The following is a 21,306-nucleotide window of genomic DNA, read 5'->3' on the forward strand; positions in this document are numbered from 1 at the left end:
TTTAAAAAAAAAGCTTTCCTTCTCTGTCAAAAGAATTGTCTAAGTCAGTTGCCTGTGCTAATTCCCTTTCTTCCACATAAGAGATGCACCTTTTAACATTTAAAGAAAATCACAGTGATAACCGAGTGCCACCATGAATGTGGAAAATGTGCATCAAGCTTCAAGAACTTCTACATGAGAAATAAACGTTCAAAATCAGGAGTAAAAAGGGTTTAGTAGAATGATACTTTAGACAGTGCTTTGGTGCCAGTAACACAAGGGCTTAACATTAATTTCATGCACACCCATACACACATGCATATGTGTCTACATACATATATGTATAAAGATGAGTGATTAAAACCTGCTACTTAAGCTGCTGTGCTGTCTTACCTCTGTGACCAACTGCAGATCATTTACATAGTTTTCTTCTGTGACAATTAGCTCGTGGATGTATCCCTGCCTTTTTCTTTCAGTAGGCGTCAACATATCCAGAAGATGCAAGTCTGCGCACCCTGGAAAACACAAAAGGATCCTAGATTTTAGTTACGGTCATTCGCAAATTGATTCAGATCTGTAGCAGTTCAAGTAACACTTAATGACCTGTAACTACTGCCTGTTCAGCTCACTTAATCATTATCCACATGTAATGGCACAACACTAACAACACTTCATCCCTCAGTGACTCAAAACATTTTATTTAACAGCTTGCCTTTTTTTTTTTTTTTTTTTTTTTTTTTAATTGGTAACTCAAGCCCATCTTGAAATGCTATCTTCTCTCTGGCAGCAAAGCTTAAAAATCCCTCTCACCACCACTTGCCCATTTCCAACCTCACTCTGAGGTTCACTGTCCCCTTCAGTTGTGTCATTCAACTGGAGCCATGCTGTAAAACAAAACCTCAAATGGATGGCTACTAATAAAAAAAAAGGCAAAGACTTCATCTGGTATTACTGCCAATGAAAATGTAGAGATACCCTAAAATGGAACAGAATTAGGGCAAGAGCACTATAGTGACCTTAATGGTCTGATGGGCACTTTAGAATTCTATATAAGCCCTCAACTTATTGATACTCTAAATTCAAGGTTCACCTTTATCCTTCTAGTCAAAGTAGGCATCCTGACCAAGAAGGTACTGCAGAGCTTATTTACTTCTTCACACTTCAATTAAACATTGCTTCTAAGTGTTTGAAGGACTTGAGCCAGAACACATGAAGGTCAGTGGAGATCACTCCACATATTTCAGTAATTTACAGGCCAAACCAAAGGGCTGATTGTTGTTATCATTTATGTTTAAAAGCATGGGGTAAGTGTGTAACTAAGAACTCATCTTCCATCAGTTTCATCCTTTAATTTTTGCAAACCACCTCCCTTGTGTTCATCCTGTGTAGACGCTAGAATTTTTGTATAAATTCTAGAATCTCAAATTTTATTTCCTATTCTGAATTAGACATTACATATAATTAGAATTTTTTCTGTAAGCCAGTATTTTTCAGTTGAGCTTAATTAAATGCTCAAAGTAAACCACTAGTGGTCCTAATCCCATCACAACCTGGACAACTCTTCCAGTTCTGTGCATATAAAGTTAATACTTGTATAGTATTTACTGCATTTTTAGCTTCCTGAACATAACCGAGGAGCTGATTCTGTACTATGCTGCTAGCAAGGTCCCCATGTATCACAAGTAAGTTTATCGTGGACTACCTTCAACTGTTGTTTTAACTGATCTGTGCTCCTGAAAAGGTAGTGATAGATTTGACTTAAAAATAATAATAATAAAAAAAAAAACCAACCAAAACCAAGAAGAAAAGTAGATACAGTCAAGCTAGTTTCCTCTATGATTAAGAAGCCAATAACAGAACAGATTGGAAGCAGAAGCATGTTGTTCCACTGAGATACAGTACACTGCAGGCCTTTAGAAGATGCAACTGAAACTTTGCTTGAAATATAGGTTTTGAAAATTATCAATTTTATGACAAAATAATCAAAGCATTAGGCACATTTCAAAAGCCAAAACTTTCATTTGTTTAATAAATGGCTGCTTTCAGAGCATTTTCTTAGTTATCATGTAAATCAGAGGTCAAATAAACAGAACAAGTTCTCCCCACGCACTGTCAGCTTCATCAAAGGCAAACGAAGTGCTTAATTATTTTTCTCTAGAGGCTGGGGAAGTTTACTGTTCAAAGATGCTGATGACCTTGGTTTGAAGTGTGGTTTCCAACCACCAACCTTTCAGAGGAAGCATTTAACATTTTTAATCATAATATATTTTAGAGGTTAGCTTGACATCCAGCCAACTGGGCTGTAAATGGGTTACTCTGAATTTCAACAAATGGTCTACTTTTGAACATGAAATATTTGGGAAAATAGCCTGCTTCAATCTGAGCAGAACATGCAGGAGACACTTTTCTGAGAAAGGATTTTCTTCATGAGGTGCACAAGCACAAAGATTTTTCTCATCTTTGTATTAAAAACACCAAAGAAGAACTGAGTCCCCTTCCAAGTGGAAATGTCAGGCCACAGGGCTCTGGCTAGTTTTTCATGGATGCCAAAGTACTTTGATGAACATCTAAATTCCACTTGCAGCTGTAATAATATCATTCATTAATTCAATTTACTAAGAGGCTCCTGCTAGGGGCTAGAAAACACCCTTGATACAAGACATTTCCACTGACAGATGGGAAAGCTCTGCTGTGGTTAAGTACGGGGCTCTGACCTCAGCGTGGAATTGGTTAACGTTCCTAACCTAAAGCACAGATAGCTCCTCATGCATACAGCCACCCAGGTACTTAAAATGAGACACTGGCATTTGTCTTTTCAGCTATTGAGTGCCCTATTCTTTCCGATTTTCTCTCCTGCTCTGAAAAGCAGTGCTGGATCCCATCTGGAAGGTGCCGAATTTGAATCCTTAGCTATGATCTAGTAAACTCAGAAAAGAATGGGGAAATTACAATGGCTAACGTGAAATATTCACAGCACTGTGAATAAATGGATTTCTGCCTTTTAACTGGATAACCAGTACGACCCCAAGCAAAGGCATTTGCCCACAACTCACCAGACTCGTTACTCTGTCTGGACTTACAGAACCAACATACAAATGCTGTAACTATAAATCCGTGCTTTGGCCTCCTATCACCATAGGACTGTCCTGGTTTCTGCAGAACTAAGGGATTCTAAAAATGTAAAAAAATTATTTCAAATTTCATTCTAAGTAGTAAACATGTTTCTTTTCCTTTCAATGTCAGCCCTGAAACTAAGCTTGAAAGCAATGCACAAGAGATGCTGCTTTTTCAGAAGGATGGTTCTGCTGTGGAACTCACTGATCTACATATATGGGCACAATTTCTGATTTCTTCTAATTCAGGGAGATTTTCTAAACAACTCCAGATTTCTCTGTAAACCTCACACTGGTCTAGTCCGTAATGACAAGATCACAGTAGAGAGGAATCTGTTCTATTGTAGGGAACCAGAAGCAGTAAAAAACTGTCACAGTTTCCCTCCAAATCCTTAAGCAGAAGGGAAGAGCACACCATGATTGCATTCCTTTACTCAGACAAACTAACATTTCACCATTCAGCCTTCTTATCAACTAGCTTCAGATGCAACCAATTTCCCATAAATATCTTGTGGGACGGGCCCTCCACTGAGAGACTCTCAAGCTTTAGCTGAGTACAGCAGAGTCTGGTACCAAACAGATCTCTCCATCTCAAGCTTCTGTGATGCAAAATCCCATTTCACACCTATTTTCAATGACTTCAGCATGTTTAGAATTTCTCAGATGGACTAGTATGTCCGTTTATTGTTAGAGCAAAGTATTTCCCTCTGAGATGGATGGAAATAGGATCTAGAAACAAGTCTGGAAAGTCCCACTTACAAAATATTATGATTACTTTGTTTTTGCCAAGACCAGTCACCACTAACACATGTGCCACCTTCTCCTGTTCACATTACTCAGCTATCATCAGGTGGTTGCCACTGCTAATCCACGCAGGAGGCCAAGCATCTTTCATAACAATTTCGATTTTCCCTTTTTTTTTTTTTTAATTCTAGAACATGCCTGAGTGTAGCCCTCAACACATAGACTTGTGATACATTACCACGATCTTGATTTTGCAGTAGCAAAATTTTCTGCAGTATTTTAGATTAACACCTTATTTTCTACGGAAAAAAGAAAAGTTTTAGTATTCAATCAAAGGAAGGAGGGGAAGGCAACAGGCGAGACAGTTGGGAAGGAAACCTACTAAATCCGGAAAAAACAGAACATGTCTACCACTTCCTTTTCAGAATCTGTCTAGAGAGAATAAAATCCTACACATGTGAGGGCATGGATGCATCTAAAAATATAAATCGGCAGAGTTAACCAACTCCTGGACTGGTTTATACCACATCACGTAACTTTAAATCTCACCTCTGATTTATGAACCAGGACCTATCTTGAGCCCCTGACCACTTACTGTACAGTAACAGCAAACCAGTCAAGAGCATCAGCCACAGATCCAAGCAGAAAGAACCACACAGTCCAATTTTACATTGTCTTCCCCAAAAATAAAGATGCTGAACAGGTACTTCACTTGGAATCAGGAATGTGGTGACCAAAAGTCCAAACTTTTTAACAAACAACATTTTATTACTTTTTCACTTTATCGGGCAGACCTCCCAATGTCGTCTTTCCTGGCTTCAGGTTACACACACACACAAAAAAAAAAAAGAAAGAAAGAAAAAAAGAAAAAGAAAAAAGAAAGCAAAGGAATCAAACGAGATTGATTGTAGCACTCATCCGGATCCAGATTTACCCCAACATACAAAACAATTCAGCAGAGAAAACTGCTCTTAGCAGAGATGAGTACAATAGAAAAAATACGAATCCCATTTCAGCCACCTTGACCAGGGCACAGAAAACCTTTATCTGCGACACCAATTTGAGCCCAGTTCAGGCTAGCGTCTGCCAGCACTGGCACCAGTTCACACCTGTCCACTGGTGGGTGTTCAGCTGAGGCAGCAGTGTCAGAGCAGCACTCTGTGGGTGAAAGCTGGTACCGGCACAGATCAAACATAGAAGTCGGGAACCAAACGGCGTGTAGGCACAGAGCTTCCTTCTTGCTGCTAGGGCCAGCTGCTGCCGAGGGGTCAGGCTCAAAAAGGTAGGGAGGGGACGAAGAAACAAATTAGAAACTTGTGCTAGAAAATGGAGCCAAGGACCTCCACAAGGCCACAGGGAATCCTACACCTTCTAAAAGCCCTACACCCACTTGCTGTAGGACAGCTACCTTGGGTATAAACATCTTTCTACCTTTAGACACCAACAGCTACCTTCTCTATGAGATGCTTAATTAAAACTATTCCACAAGATTAAATTTGTTCTAAAAAATCTGACTTACTCTGTGTTGCTCCACAAGACTAGTAAGTTACAGAAGAAGAGTTACAGGTTTGATCTGGCTCTATGCAGACATTGTAATCTGAATTTTTGTGCTGAGGAGGAGCACTACACCAGGCTACTTCTTGCGTTTTAGAGCTTTTTTAATGATGTTTCCAAATTAAGGTTTATGGAAAGGGGAGGGGAACAAAACAGCTATGAAACTTGCTGTAACAAGTTTCTGTTGCGTGTATCGGAAGTAGGTTTACGCACACTGTTAGCATTACTAGGTTACACCAGATAGTTCAGATAACTCTCACAATTTCTCCTCACATGAACAGTTACTCAAAATGAATCCTTATTCATGGTAAAGTACCCCTTTGCAAGCTATCAAACAAGTATAAAAGCCCATAAAGTCTACATGTGGGAAATGAAGTCTTTGTGAAAATAATTTACATTTTTAACTGCATCCAGGTCAACCTTCTGAAAACATTCTCTAAGGGTTTGGAAGCATAAGGTCACCTCAGCGCTCTCTGTTTGGCTAAACAGCAGCCAATTACCCAGTTGTCTGTGTACATGTACTTATCTTGCAATTCAACTGATTAAGTAGTACTTGAGATATATTGTCCCTGGATTTATTGAAGTTGTCTAAAAAAAAGTTTTAAATAAACCAAATATTGTAATCAGAAGAGGACCGCATAGAAGGAGCTATTTAACAAGAAATTAAATAGCTGGAGTCAATAATCATGAAGAACTAAAAAGAACTGCTTTAAAACCAGAGAACAAACCCAGAACATGCAGTTACTTTGCTGTCTTGAGGGAAGGTTATGGTAATAGGCCATTTTAAAATGTGTTCAGTGAGCTCACAGGGACTGAAGATCCGAAAGAGTTGAGATTTAAATAAAACTGACTCTGAATATAAAGCAAAGTGTTCTTGATAAACCTGCATTTCAGACTCTTAAGTTGTCTTGGACAGATTTAAAGTATTTGAATTGATATTAACAAATTCCCTGAAAGAACATTCATGGAAATTCTTCCTTGGCAGCTGAATACACAGGGAATTCTTCTCAAGGTAAACAGAAAAACTGTGAACAAAAGGTCCCACTACCACTTGGAGCGGCAGTCTCTAAATCCCGTCTCCTCTACATCCCTTAAGTGAGACCTCCTGTGCAAAGGAAAAAGGTACTTGGCACACGAAAGTTAACGTCAACAGAACGCATTCAGTTGACTAGGCAGCAGTGAGACTATTTTTTCCTTAATATTAACTTAAGAGACAAATAAAATCAAAAGTCATCTAATGGTTTCTTATTTTTGTCTACGCAAGTCTTGTTTCAGCCTTGACTGGCATTACTGTTGGCTTTGCAGCCACAAATTCAAGGCCCAAAGAAACAAGCGTGCGGGCACATTTCCATCGCAGGAGGCAGGCGTACTCTCGGGAACAGGTTTGCTTGCTGCAGTCTGGATCTGTGGCTGTGGGAGGGGGACCCTGTGCTTTAGGAGGTTAAAGATCTTTTCAGATGAACCAGGCAGAAGGAGAGAGGGTCAAAACTGGATTGAGACACAACCCTGAAAAACTATTCTTTTTGATGGAAATCATCAATTTTCTTTAATAAAGAACTGCTTTCATGCTCACTTTCTCATAAACATATATATAAAAATATAACAAAAGTGCAGACAGGTAAAAAAGAGTAAGTGCAATTATCTTGTTCCCTGCTGCTCAAGAAATCACTGATTATGAGGAAGATTAAACACTACCATGCCAAGCTATAGCAGTACACTTAAAAACTTTAATAATTGAGTAAATAAACATTATAGGTATTTCAACAATGTCCGTCGATATAAGCCACAACGGTTTGAATATCTTTGTCTAGGACATCTTAAATGTGTTTTTCGTGAGTTAACTATTCTCAATAATTGATTGATAAAGCCGTTGCTCTGTTGAGCAGTACACAGTACTCCTCTGCCTGAGGAGTCCTGGCACAACACACACCACTGCGTGCGTGCGTGCATCTACAGGAGGGACAACTTCAGGCTGTCGTTTTCACTTCGGTGGAAAATTGATCCCAGGAACTTTTAGGGCACTGTGACTCTGAAAATCCTTGATGAGACATCACTCTCAGCATTTTTAAAGAAGCATGTTCAAAAACATGTAGCCTGCAGATTATTATAATTAACAGCTTTATTTTTCTTCTCACTTGAAGTAAGGGGGGGGGGGGGAAGCAGCATCTGAATCCCTATACCCAAAGTATTGCCAATATTTCAATATATAGAGAAAGTATGTTTCTGGCCTTAAGTCGCAAAAAACAATGCCCCTCAGGACAAAGGCTTTTAGTCAAATTATAAATCTTTCAACACAACAGCTCATTAAGGGAAAATAGAGATATCCTTTCATTAAAATAACATTTTAATGCACAAAATATTGGAATAGTGGAGTAAAATCTGGCTACATCACCCTCAGTAAGCAAAACAATGGGCACTGAAAATTACAAGTATTACGTTCTGTTCATTTCCTGTCATACTAGGCAGCATATTTTTCAGCAAGTGGCGATGATGGAGAAGAATTTTTTTTTAATGACAGAGCAGTAAAGGAAAAAATTGTGGATGTTAAATACTATCCTAAAAAGAAAGAAAATCTGTGCAATTGTGCATGTTTTAAGACTAGAGCTTCTGGCATAAAACACAGAGCCTCTGTCAATGTAAACCCATGGTAAAACAACAATGAATACTTAATTCATCTACCAGTATAGTGTCAAAAAATATCAACTGCTTTGTAACACGTAGAAACCACTGAATAAAGCAAGAAAGGTGCAAAAAGTTTCAGATAGTCATGATCAATCTGAGTTATTATATTGAAATAATATTCAAAGAAACAAGACAAGTGTCATTCTGTAATTAAACAGGCGGGCTTCAGGCTATTCTGGTGGCATATTCATTACATGCACTATTGCCACTTGCTGAATTCTGTGTGTACACAGCAACAAGACAACAAACACATTTTAGTCTATCTTTTATATGAAGAATTTAATTATCTATACATGTAACTAATTTTAAAGGCTGTATTACAGTTGTTAAAGCTGCAGTTTTTTATATATTTATATAATTTACATTCATATTGATGAAATACTGAAGTGCAATTGAATAAGGAGCTTCACTTGTTCTTTGCACTGCACGACGGGTCAGAAGGTGGGAGATGGGGTAGGGTTAAAACGCTACAACACTGCCAGCATGAAATTTAGAAATAAATGAAATACATAAACCAGAACATAACTAAATGGTAAAGTAATTAGTAGAATGGCTATATTGTGCTTGAGGCATTGGGAAGGGAGGGTTTCTGCACTGACAGCACCAGGCATTTCATCAAAGGCTCGTAACTAATGCTGGAAAGACAAACATGGCTTAGCTACAGCACATCTACTACATAAATTTGACTGTAAGCTCCATTTAATATTAATCTGTATAAATTCCACAGTCTAGTTTAAAAAAATGTAAACATTGGAAATTAATTGCAGGGAGATATTTCTATACATTCTTTCTTGTCAGGAAAATTACTTGTTCAAAATGTGTTGTTCCATAGTCATAAGAAAGTAAAAATGAGAAATCAAACTTCATATAACCAAGATGAAAATAAAGAAGTTAATTCTCAAATCCCACATGAACGTAGCATTCTATTGAGTTCTGATAAGAAAATGCAAAAAAATATAATATCTGAGACAAACACAAACCAGGGTGTTTTCTAACTGTATGCAGCTACAAGTAATGTGCAAAATAAAATTAACATAACTCGGATAACAACATTATGCAAGGTTAATATCTCTTGCATTGGAAGGAAGTTACTTTCTTCTCTCCACAATGTATTACACACTCAACAAGGAACACCTGATACATACAGTACAATAACTACAACAAAATACCTTATCTGTAATTGGGCACATTTAAAGTTCCTTAAATTGATTTAACTCCTTCTGCTCTTTTGTAATTTAAAAAAAAGAAAAAAATAAAAAAAGAAGACATATTGACAACACTGGACAAGTGAACAATAAAAAAGAAAGATACATAAAGTCTCAAATTTATGGACATTTGGAACAATTTTAATAGCACATGCAGCATTCCTTGATAGTGGGTCTTTTTGCACAAACAAAATTGCAATGAAGAAATTTCATTTATACTTTTCCTTTAAAAGGCTAAAATATATATTTAAAAATAATTTCAAAACTACTGAAAGCACCTGTGCAAAGGTGGAAAAATTAGTTTGGTAACTCTGAAAGCCACAAAAGGACCCACTATCCTCTGATTTTTTTGTGTGTTTTTTTGTTGTTTGTTTGTTTCATTTTAATTTTGTGTCTATATCTGTAGGTAATTAACTCAAACATTGCGATTACATGCAACTAATGTAAAATGAGGTAAACTGCTCTGCAGTGTGTTCTTCTACTCAGAAGGCAGTAGATGATCATGCTGGAAGCCACATGATCAAGGCTGCATCTCCCATCATCCCTCTGGGCAGTGATATGGGATAGTGGGTCTCTTTGAGGACTTTCAAGCCTGAGTGGGGGATGGACAACATATGATTCCTAGAAAAAGGAGGAAAACAACACATAAGCAAAACAAAACAATGAGCAAATTCAAGCTAGGAAAATGAGTCAGGCATGTAAACGGCATGGTGCAAAAATGATAAAGGGTAACATGCTACAAAAAGGGGATGGGAACTAAAAATAAAACAAATGTAAAATAAGGTTTGCATTACAGAAGGTCTTCAAAGAGACTTTGACAAGTGCAGCAGTGGTGAAGCTTTGAGTTCTGCAAACCACAGCAGAATCACAGCAATGCTGCATGTTTCATCTTAAAGTACAACACAAATAATCACAGCATGGCAGCAGAGAGGGTCACTTACATTGCTGGCTTGGGTCCATGTCTGTTGTCAGCTTCACATAGTTGGATGGAAAGAGACCCACTTGTCCATTCACCTCCCCTTTCCACCAGTCTGGGTCTTCCTTGTTAAGGACGTTTATAATCTGGCCTTTATTGAATGCTAGCTCATCGTCATTCTGTGCAGTGTAGTCATACATACCAATTACTTGGCACACTGTAAGATAAAGGAAGAGGTCTATCGCACTGGTAACATTTCAGCAAAACATAAGCTATGCGTAAACCCACTACAAACGCTACAGATGTCACAGTATGTTTCCAAGACACTACGCTGACCTGCTGTAGTCCTGCCGCTCTCTCCTGTGCCCCTGTACTGGTGCTTAGCCAAGCCTTCGACAAATTTGCTCAAGGTAGTTTAAAAACCACCAAAGAGTTTCCCAGCTTACTGAAGGGTCAGGATCACACTAGAGAGGGCAGAGCACAGCAGTACAAACTGACAACGGTGTAACCTGCCTGGAACTGTCCCCAAGCTACTTTTGCTTGGAAGTGCTTAACAGTAGGAGAAGATTGGAAAAATTTAGAATTCTAGTAAAGAGTCAAACTCTTCAAGAATGTTAGCTTTCTATTGGCACTGCTCTTTTGCTTTTTATATATTTTGCCCACAAAAGCACCAAATTTGTTGTACATCTATAAAAATTGCATATTGCATCCTCACCATCCTGTTCTGAAAAATATCCTTTCCACCAGAACAGGTCAATGGACTTTTCTGTCTGGGAAACATTTTAAGTTCCACTACCTGAAGCCTGAAAAAGGCATTCTTTTCTAATTTAGCAGCAGACACACTCAACACACCTCCATAATTCAAGAGAAAGCCAATGGTGATATACTTAAAATAACACTGAGGTGTTAGGAACACAAAGATCTTGGAAAGGATGGGATAAATAAAAAGCATCCTAGGCCATTTAGGCTGCCTTTCTGGCACCACAGAAAATAGGCTGCTGGAATCTGTCCTATTTCCTTACTGTGAAGCTCATCAAATCTGACTGGTTCTCAGAAAAAAGCCCTTTCTGTTCAATTATAATAGAGCAGTTTAATACTCTAAAGCAGCACAACTGTTTATTTAAATACATACCTTCCTTTACTTCTCAGTTTTCTCTATGCCAAGTCACAGGGCTTCTGGTATTTTGCTTTGAGACGTAAGACTATCTAATCAGCCATTATATTAATCCTAAAATTTTCTTCTATTTTCATTCTTGTACTCAACCAGCAACTTACTTAAATTCGTCAAATAGTTCCTCTCTTTTTTTTACAATTTATATTTCAGAAATTATTCAACCACTTTTAGCTAAAACTTTATGTCTGTTCACAAAGTTCATAAATAAACTCCACATTTAACAGGAATCTGCATATGTCTCAATATTTAGCTTTGTTACTTGCAAAAGGGGGAAAAAAAGAAAAAAATTAAAAGGGGCACTCACTGTCATTTGTAACACCTAACGCATCAACTAACCAAAGTGTACGTTTCTCTGGCATTCTGGAGATAAACCAGCATTTCTAAAGGAATGTATATTATGGTGTGCTCCTGTCTTAGGTAGTTTTATGCCAACATAAGTTCCAATGTGTGAACACCACTGATGTTCACATTTCCCTTTGAAGACATGTGAATCTGTTTTACGGCGTTCCTGTTAGAGGTTTACAGGTTATTACTAACATCAAGAATGGTAACAAATTTTAAGCTAGACCACACCTGAATACAATACATACACCAACAGATCTGTAACCAATTCTAGAGTTAATTTCTTTCAAGAATTTTTCATTGAGCTCATTCTCTTCTACTTCAAAGAATTTTATGAAATTTGGTGCTGTCCAGTAGTATCATCAAAATATCTAAATAGTCCAATGGGATCCTGAAAATCACTTTAAGCTCGGGGAAATAATCTTAAGAGCATTCTTGAAGAGATAGGACTCCTGAATTGAACCTGAAGCAGTGACCCCATCTTGATCTTACACTTAGTCACAAAGCTTAGAATACACCTTAGTCCTATGTACAAAGCTCTTATAGTAGTCCCAGCAAGGAAGTTCTTCACTTATTTTAAACTCCAAAAGCCACTGCTAGCTAGAGAAGCAACCTATAGCTTATCTTCTCTGAGCTCCAGTGCTTCTCATCCATTTGTTTCCTTTTTAGAAGGACTGTCTGTTGATTAATACTAGTCCTACTGCAACAGCAGAGGGAATCCAGGTCCCCATACAACACTCACAATCAGTACCATCAATAATGTTGTCTCTCTTTAAACAAGCAGAACAGTTGAAACACATTTCCCACTATTCCTATATTGTAAACTTCCTTCTGCCTGACTAGCTTCAAGTCGCAGTAACAGTTCTTATCAGTCCTCAACACCAGGAAGGACATGTTCATGATGAAAGTTTAGAAGGGGACACACGCAAAGCAGTCAAAGTTTAAGAAAACCTCAAAGTATAAAGCAAAAGTGTCCATGCAACACAATTTAAAAGGGGCAAAAAAAAGAAGTTGTTAAGTCATGCAGTTTGCATTACATTATGGCAGATGGAGAGCATATACATCAAAACAAAATGACAAAAGAAGCAGAGGTTTTGATGATACTAGTTTCTGATAGATACCCTTCCTCCAAAACCCAGACAGTCATGGCACTCTCAGAGCCTTCACAATGCACCACCTTGGGCATTACTCAACCCTTGCAGATGGTTTTTCTTCAGGCTTCCCATGTCTTTTGCTATAGTAAGCCTCCCCACAAACATGCTTCCACTATGAAGATGCTTCTCAAGCATTAACCTCTTAACCTTTCACATCAACCACACAGCTAGTGAGGCCATCTAGCCTAATGGAAAGACAAGATTCTTTTTCTCATCCTTCAAAATGAAAGGTCTATAACAAAGCTGAACTTGATAAAAATGAAAGTCATTAAGATTTTGTTGGTTTGTATGCAACAAAAAAGTGCTAATAATTTCATTTTGTAAAGTTTTATTAGCATGTGTGAAAAGTCCCAGACTGTCAAATTTGAAATCATTTAAAAACATGAATAAAATTTTTAAAATCCCATCATATTGATTTGTAAAAGTATGTGTCTCAATGCTGAGTTACCACTTTAACTGCAGGACACAAACTTGTGAGTCTTTGTAGAAGTCTGATTTTCTGCATCGTTATGACTACCATCAAAGGAGCCAAATAGCACCATTTGTAACATTTCCCTTCTTAATATAATATAAAATTGCCTTCTAAGATAATATCTTTTATTTACACCAATAGCACATGAAACTAATACCTCAGTATTTTACTCTAGTTCCCTAAACAGCTTGATAATCCTTCATACATATTTAAAGGAGAAAACTATGCTCACTACCATTTTTCATCTAGAAACACTCACTTCATTTTAATGATAGGTAGTAAAAAATTGGCCTGGGGAAGCGGTAGGGTTTTATCCCTTGCCACTCACAACCAAATCCAAACTGATGATAGACAACCACATCAAGTCTTCTGGGTGGCTTATAGGAGAAGATACATCCATTCTGCATTATTTTGATTAACAAGAATCCTCTTTACTTAGTACTAAACCAGCTCACAAGCCCAAAATGGTTCGAGATTGAGTCACAAGGAATGAACTTCTTGTTCTCCGTCTTCTGTCTGCCTTCATACCTCACAGCAGACTGACAGGATTGTTTGATATTGCCTGCGGTGGAGCTGTAACAAATACCTTTAAAAATATAAAGGTCTACTACTCTTGCATCCGTTCATAAACCTTAAAGTAAGTACCTATACAGGACAAAAAGCTACATCTTCATTTGAGTTGTTTTCTCACATCTCACCTTTGAAAAATCAAAGGTTCTGAATGAGAGGTGCCTCAACTGCTAAGCCCACAGATCATCCTGAACCTTTAAAAACTCCTTTACTACAATTAGTGCAAAGAAATAGGACTGGTAATTTGAATGCTTATACTATAAGATGTAATGTCACAGATGGCTTTTTAGCATTCAACAGTTCATACTTGAGGAACCACTACTGTAAATACACAGACCAACTGTTAGGTTTTCTCATTTAGAAGAAAAAAAATAGTATTAGAGTTTAACAAAGCAGTTAGGATAACAGATGCTAAATATTCTACTGAATGTCCATAATTATTTTTCAAGTCCTATTGAAAATGACACACATTACAAAAGTAACTTAGTTAATGCAACTGCATTGCTTACCTGAAGGTAATGCTGTTGATTTAGGTAGCTCAGTTGGTGTAGTTTTACTGGTACCAGGGCTCAGAAGTTTTACATAATTAGCAGGGAACCATCCTATCTGCCGTTTTTTACCTCGTGCCTAGTAAAAAAAAAAAACCACAATTCTTTTAAGACAATTATCAATAGATCCTCATATTTAACTACTTGTAGTCACACTGACTATTTTAGAATAGAAAAATGCATTTTATAACAAAAAAGTCAGCTATTACTGTGGCAATAGTTTAATATAATGATATTTCTATTAAGTGAAGTAAACTTTCATAATATATAGAGTAAATAACTACTGTTCCAATATTATAAACTACTAATTTGAGTGATTTTTCACTTAACAGTGCTGCTACTTTGTGTGCTTTATAATCAATACTACAATCCTGATTCTTCTGAAAGATTTCTCCTGATTCTGTTTAAACCGTAACTCTAGAATATTAAGCTAGCTATTCCGTTAATAAGTGGCAGCATTTAAATGCTTTTTCATTATGCAAAGAACTGCATTTAAACAGAAACCTAGATTGTGATAGTTTAAGTAGGGATTAAGAATCCAAATTACCTCTTCTCTTTTAAAGAAACAGTATCTAAACTTTTTAATAGTCTCTCCTGCCCAAAAAACAGAGTATAAACATATGTCACATTAACTAAGTGCTAGAAGAACAGCAAAACCTTATGGTGAGAAAAAATGGGCAAAGTTTGGATTCAGATACAAAATCCCAAAGCCAGATTCCCATCAAACAAAAACTAAGCTTTGACAACTACAAATACATACGGTCAGACACTGTCCAAATGATCCTAATCAACAGATGTTAAGGTTTTGCAAAGTACACTACATGTTCTCATGCTTATCTAATCAGAGGATATCAGTACAAAAACACGGTGCACACATGTATTAGTTCGCGTGTGGTCCACAAGTGTGTGCGCTGCGAGCAGCAGGTTACTGCACGTGGCCTACAGCAGCGCTCTCGGTTTGTAATGCAGCTGCAGTGAGTCACTGTCAGAGACAGGATACTGGGACAGACAAACTGCAGGTCCAATCCAGCATGCCAAAGCTTGTTTCTTTTGTGTTTCTCCACAAAGGATGAAAAAAAAAAAAAAATCACCAGGAGAGGCAAAAAGGGCAGGTAGTAATGTGGGAAAAAAAATATCTGAGTTAGTGTGAGCACCTACACTGCAAAAATAAACAAATTCTATTCTTTCATTTAACATTCCCTGTTAAAAAAACAAAACCAAACAAAACCACATTCGGTGGTAGTGGAGAAGGGAAGAGGTGGGAGGGAAGCAGATTTGCCACAAAGTCATTGAGAATCAAAGCTTCCAAACTGTCAACTTCTACTCTTAAAAAAAAAAAAAAACAACCCAAAAAAACCCAACCGGTTAAAATATTTTATTATCTATTATCTTCTAACACAACACCAAAGCTCTCTCCTACCCAATGCTCACAACAGACACCATTCTTTTCACGCTTCTACATTAAATCAAGCTGTTGCTGAGATGGGGCCTGGTATTCTACCCCGTCACATTCATTAAGCAACCTGAAAAAGTGGCGGCCATTTTACAAAAACACTACTGCTGTAAAATACTTCTCAATCTTTCAACAAAAGGGATAACCAAACTTTTGGCTGAAGCCATTTAGAAAGCTTCTTAGGAAGACATTCAGGACTGTGCACCCGCTTTCACATTGCGGACAGGTATCAGCTGATCCAAATGCACGTGATCTGCATGGTCACTCTTGGAACAGGGCACACAAGTAGACCTGGCCACTTAACCCAACAGTCCTTTACACTCCAGTTGCATTGCTGGCTTTCCCCACCACCTGACATGACAACTGCCTTTATGCTCACATGAAGAAGACTACTGGACACAAGACTTGGAGGATTCAAAAGCAGCCAAAATGATACACCCTAAAATCTACTCATTTTTCATATCTGAAGTGCCTCCAGGAAAATGTACAAAGGAGTGGAATGCACACTGGGTCTGATTCAAAAGATGGGTATCCTTGACTTACAGTGAGGTACAATGGCTTCCTCCTGCTGTCCTCCAAAGTTATTTCCAAGTTCAAGGAACTGGAATGTACGTGTATTTTTGTAAAGACATTTCATTTGTAAATGCTTACTTGCAGAACATCTTCATTTATCACTGATGCATTAAAAATTACAAAATCTTTTTACATGGAATTTTATTTTAAAAAAACCCAGTAACTAACTTGGAGCTCTCCTTCCCACCAGCCACCTGGATTCTTCTTTCTGATAAGAATCAACTGACCAGGAGCAAGAGTAAGCTGTTCTGGACCCGTTGCTGTGTAAGAGGCAATAACTTGGGCAATTTCTGTTGAAGCAGGGGAAAAAAAAAAAAAAGTTAAATTGGAAAAACCTGAACACATTCTATACAACATTAACTCTGCTGTTATGACTGGCACATTTTGAATTTTTTTCCATAAAATTGTTATGTATTTATGTAGCTCCATGAAAACATACGGTAATTATAGAACAGATCAGAAGTTCATAGCACTCCAGCAATAAAACAGAGGTGCAGCAGCTCTATGGGTAGGATATATAAAAAAAAATAATATTTGAAACAGAGAAGAGTTATGACCATCATTAAAGCTATATGGCTCCTAAAATTAAGTATCATAATACTGTTTTGCAATAAATAAATTTCTGCAGCATCAGTTTAGACTGAACTCCCTAAACAGAGGAGACAATATCATGAAGAAGCTGCAGTAACAGAGTTGCAAACTAATAAAGGCCTGCAGACAAGTTTTCGCCACCAGACTAGAAAAAAAGAAAGGATGTTTTCAAAATGTAGCAAACAACATTTATTTTGAAATCTTTATTCCATGAACATGAATAGAAAACTGGTGCCTTATATCACCTACCTGCATGAATCTGATGCAGAGTAACCTACCGTGAGCTCACAATTATCTTTCCATTAAATTAGCCTAAGCAAACAATGCAGTTTACTCCATTTTACAGCAGTTGTGGAAAGAGATAACTTAGTCACCACAAAGTCTGGCAGGGTTAACCCATTTTTTGGAACAAATTTGAACTGACAGGAGCTTATAAGCCACTGTAGGTATTTTGATGTCCTACTGATAGCTTTTAAGTCAGGTTTAGCATGTCATCAAACCATGTTTAGCATTGTGAAGAACATGTTTAATACTATGATAACTGGGAACATTTTGTAAACAGAAGATGGCAGATAGCTTTTGGTAAGCTAAACCTTTCAGGCTGCTACATTTACACAGTCCCTTTTTACTCACGAGTTAAGGGGAATCTATGGGGAATTTTTTTTAGCCTTCAATTAACTGTAAAGGGTCTCAGACACCCACAGCAGCACAACAGTAGTATTGTTACTGCTGAAAACTCCACTTTAGGACTTTAGGATCCCAGCACACAGTCATTCATCACTTAAGTATCCTCCTTAACAGAATAATCCAAGGTTTTGTTTTTGATTTAGTTTGGGGGTTGGTTTGGGTTTTTTTTGTTGGTTTTTTTGTTTTTGGTTTGGTTTTTTTCGGGGGGGGGGGGGGGGGGGCGCGGGGGATTTGTTTTTTTGTTTTTATGAAAAAACTCTTCCTGGAATAGTACATTCTGACCCTGTGTTTAAGAGAAAGGAGGATTTTATTCGGCAACGCATCGAATAAAACTGGGGACCATCAAACAGCCAATACAGGCACTGAGTTTGATTGGTTATGCTTGTGGTCTAAGACTATCCTAGAACAAGCCCACAGCAGAGCTAGTATGAGACTGCATAAATGTGTCTCAACTGCTTCAGTGCAAAGACAGATAGCTTAATTTAAAACCTCTGCAATTATCTGACCACAGATCAGTACACTGCTTGAGACTTTAGATTTTATTTGAAAATCTTGATTAAAAAAACTGCATCACTTATTTTCATTTATGATTACTGACTGTATATATATTTTCAACCTAGTCTATCCTAAAAAACTGCCACTGGAAATCTAAGCAGAAGAAGGTCACACCTGCTGTCAGTTTGTCCCTTTACACAGCAGCAGAAAGCAACATGATAGTGAGTGTGAGGTGAACTAGCAGTCAACACAGCAACAACAGCAAAAGGGACTAAGGCTGAAGGGAGCAAGTGTGCAGAAGTGGCCTCTAGCTTTCTCACGGACAGCTGTACTAAAAAAGTAACAGTGCTGGGTACCATCCTGCTTTGCCCTCTGTCAACAAGCGCCAAACTTCCCATGGCCAAGAGAAACAGCAAAGGCGCTCAGTAACAAAACACCACCCACAGACTGAGAAAGGAGAGGAGGAGTCTGCTGGTAAAGCAGAGAAAGGGAGCAATCACTGAAAAGGCAGTTGTAGGCGGAGGAAACCACAAAGCCAACTCCCTTGGAATAGAGGGGAAGTTTTGTTGCAGGAAGAAACAACAAAGTGATTTGAAGACTGCCAGGAAAATGATCAGATGGTTTACTTAAAATTTAGAAGAAAAGTGCAACTACTAAAATTAAAAATGGTCAGAGAAGCATACAAGTTTTAAATGAACAGCATAAGGAGGATGAAGAAGCATAGAGATGACAAGCAACCTGAGGTCACTGCAAACAACACACGCAGAATTAACTACAGCAGAATCTCTCTCATGGTAAATCAAAGAGGGGAGAGGCAGGCACACAGAGGTGGAACCAAACAGGTGATGAAAAGGCCAGTAGCTGAAAGTTAAAAGGATGCTTTAAACATGGATCTGGAACTTGGCACACAAGGTGCAAAAGCAGAAGACAGACGAAAGAATTCCCAAGTAAAATATAGTAGGAGAGCAGAAAGGTTTACACAGAGAAAAGCCAGCAGCAGCAGTCTGTCTGTATGAAGGCAAAGCAACCAAGCTATTTGGCAGGAAACATGTCTATACTGCTAGAAAATCTGTAAGCTCTCTGCATTTGCAGGTTTTTCCACATTGATTCCGCCACCCTAGAGCCACTCGGGAGGCAAAACGAACACAAGCAAACAAATTAACTGTAGGAGTTTGTCAAAATCAATTACTTTTTTTTTTTTTTTTTTTTTTTTTTTTTTTTTTAAGTCAGGCAAAACCTCTCTCACTACCTCGGCAATTATAATATTCAGGATATCATACTAAAAGAGCAAAAATCCTGTACCTTGCATCTCTCTCAGAACAAGAAATTTCTCACTTTTATCTACAAAAGTGGGATTTACAAAGTTCCAGGTATCTGACATCCTCTTTCACTAACCAGCAGCATAAAGAATTTTTACTGCGGACTGCATGTTAAATAAGTTACAGGTTAACATTCAGCTCTTGCATGTCTGAGAAGCAGAAAGTTAGAGAAAACAACTCAGCAAAAAAGTTAAAAAAACAGAAATAGCTTTCCTTCCAGGAAGAACCTTTTAATTTTTATTTATTTAAATACTAAAACACTGAGAAGAGATCCAATTCAATTACAGTCTAGGCCAAAATATGTGGCCTCTACTAACACAGGTACATTTGAGGGGGGGAAAGTCTTCTCACAGATATAATTGTCCTCATATTGCTGCTTAAATGATTTGTAGAGAGGAGTTTCTTTTCCCTTGCCCTTCAACACACACTGTTACCAACTCCCACCCACTCATCCTGCTGCTTGTAGAACAAACAGGAATATTTCCTTTTCATTCCATTTCCATTCACTCATTACCATTTCACTTACATTGGCTGAGTACTATCAGCTCATTTATAGCACAAATATCCATGAATCTCTTGCTGAAAAATAGGCAGGACTGTTCCCAAGCTGTTCTTAAACACCAAAAGATTGTTAACACAGCTTTTGTCAACATCGCCCCAGTCTCCACTGAAAGCTCAAATCCAGGAGACCAGCAATTACAAGGCTGGTACTCTAGGCTGAAGTCTTGCCATCCACCATTCTCCCACTCATGGAAGAAGCAGCCAGTCCTGTCGGTATCTTCTCACTATTTCTACCAGGTATCGCTTCTAGAGGTTTTCCATATTTCTATTCTTGTCTGCCTCTTGAGCTTTGTATCTGTTAACATAACTATTTTTAATCATGCAAATGAAACTTAGAAAGGGCAGGCATAGTTTACTGCCAAGATCTTCTTTCCGCAGATGGATCAGTAAAATTTGACAAGAGCAACATTGCTCACATGTCAAGGTAAAATAAGCCAAATGAAGTTGGGGCTGCTGCAATCTACTGTCCTCCCATCTCACACAGTGAGCCAGTTCAGGGAGACAAAGCAAAACCTCCTCCCCACCCACCCCCCACCCCCCACAAAAAAACCACAAACCACCACAAAAACAACCCTGCACATGCATATGCACGTGAGTGTGGAAATAAGGCAACATTTGGCAGATCACATCCTTGAACCAACTCGCTATGCAACTGAGCACGGCTCAGAGAAAGGGACAGTACAGAAGCACGGAGCACCCCGTATTTAGTTTGGTTCAGCTCAATGCAAAGACATCTCTTTACAAAAGCAAATAAATACTGAGAGAAAAAAAACTGAGCAAAAACTGAGAGAAAAAAAGAGGTGTCTCCTGGACAGTTTACAAATGTCTCCCAGTGGCAGAGAAGGTGCTTTTCTACTAATGATCTTTGGAAATACAATGGCTGTTTGGAAGGACAGCCCCCACTACCCCAAGAGCCAGGGGACCTCTTTCTAGCCAAAAAGTAACCTGCAACATGATTTTCTGCACTGTGACCAGGCAGTAAACTACATAGCATGGATATAAGGTATGTGCTCTTGAGGCACAAGAGCTCACAGAATCTATATATACCATGTTGTGTAGCATTCTGGGCAAAATTCTGTAAAACCAGTGTAAGAATGTGTACTTCATTTTCAGAGGCACTGGCAAACTTGGGCTTTTTGTAGGCTTCCACTGTTCTGTTTAGCAATCTATCATG

At 38.1% G+C, this 21,306-nt stretch overlaps 1 protein-coding gene across 8 annotated transcripts in view; it reads right to left on the reverse strand.

The window, feature by feature from the left end:
- The window catches only part of ITSN1 (intersectin 1), a 136,603-nt gene that overhangs the window by 12,400 nt on the left and 102,897 nt on the right, over window positions 1–21,306 (reverse strand). For 6 of the 8 annotated variants that reach the window (XM_055802630.1, XM_055802633.1, XM_055802632.1 and 3 more), the window contains 4 exons: window positions 16,648–16,769; window positions 14,415–14,532; window positions 10,219–10,410; window positions 373–494 (listed from right to left, as the gene is read on the reverse strand). In XM_055802630.1, coding sequence (XP_055658605.1) covers window positions 373–494; window positions 10,219–10,410; window positions 14,415–14,532; window positions 16,648–16,769 — 554 coding nt within the window. Of the gene's footprint in view, window positions 1–372; window positions 495–7,095; window positions 9,899–10,218; window positions 10,411–14,414; window positions 14,533–16,647; window positions 16,770–21,306 lie in introns of those variants that run through there. The other 2 variants (XM_055802635.1, XM_055802634.1) reach the window with 1 other exon arrangement.

Source organism: Falco peregrinus, chromosome 4, assembly GCF_023634155.1.
Source record: "Falco peregrinus isolate bFalPer1 chromosome 4, bFalPer1.pri, whole genome shotgun sequence".
In the NCBI taxonomy this organism is placed as follows: domain Eukaryota; kingdom Metazoa; phylum Chordata; class Aves; order Falconiformes; family Falconidae; genus Falco; species Falco peregrinus.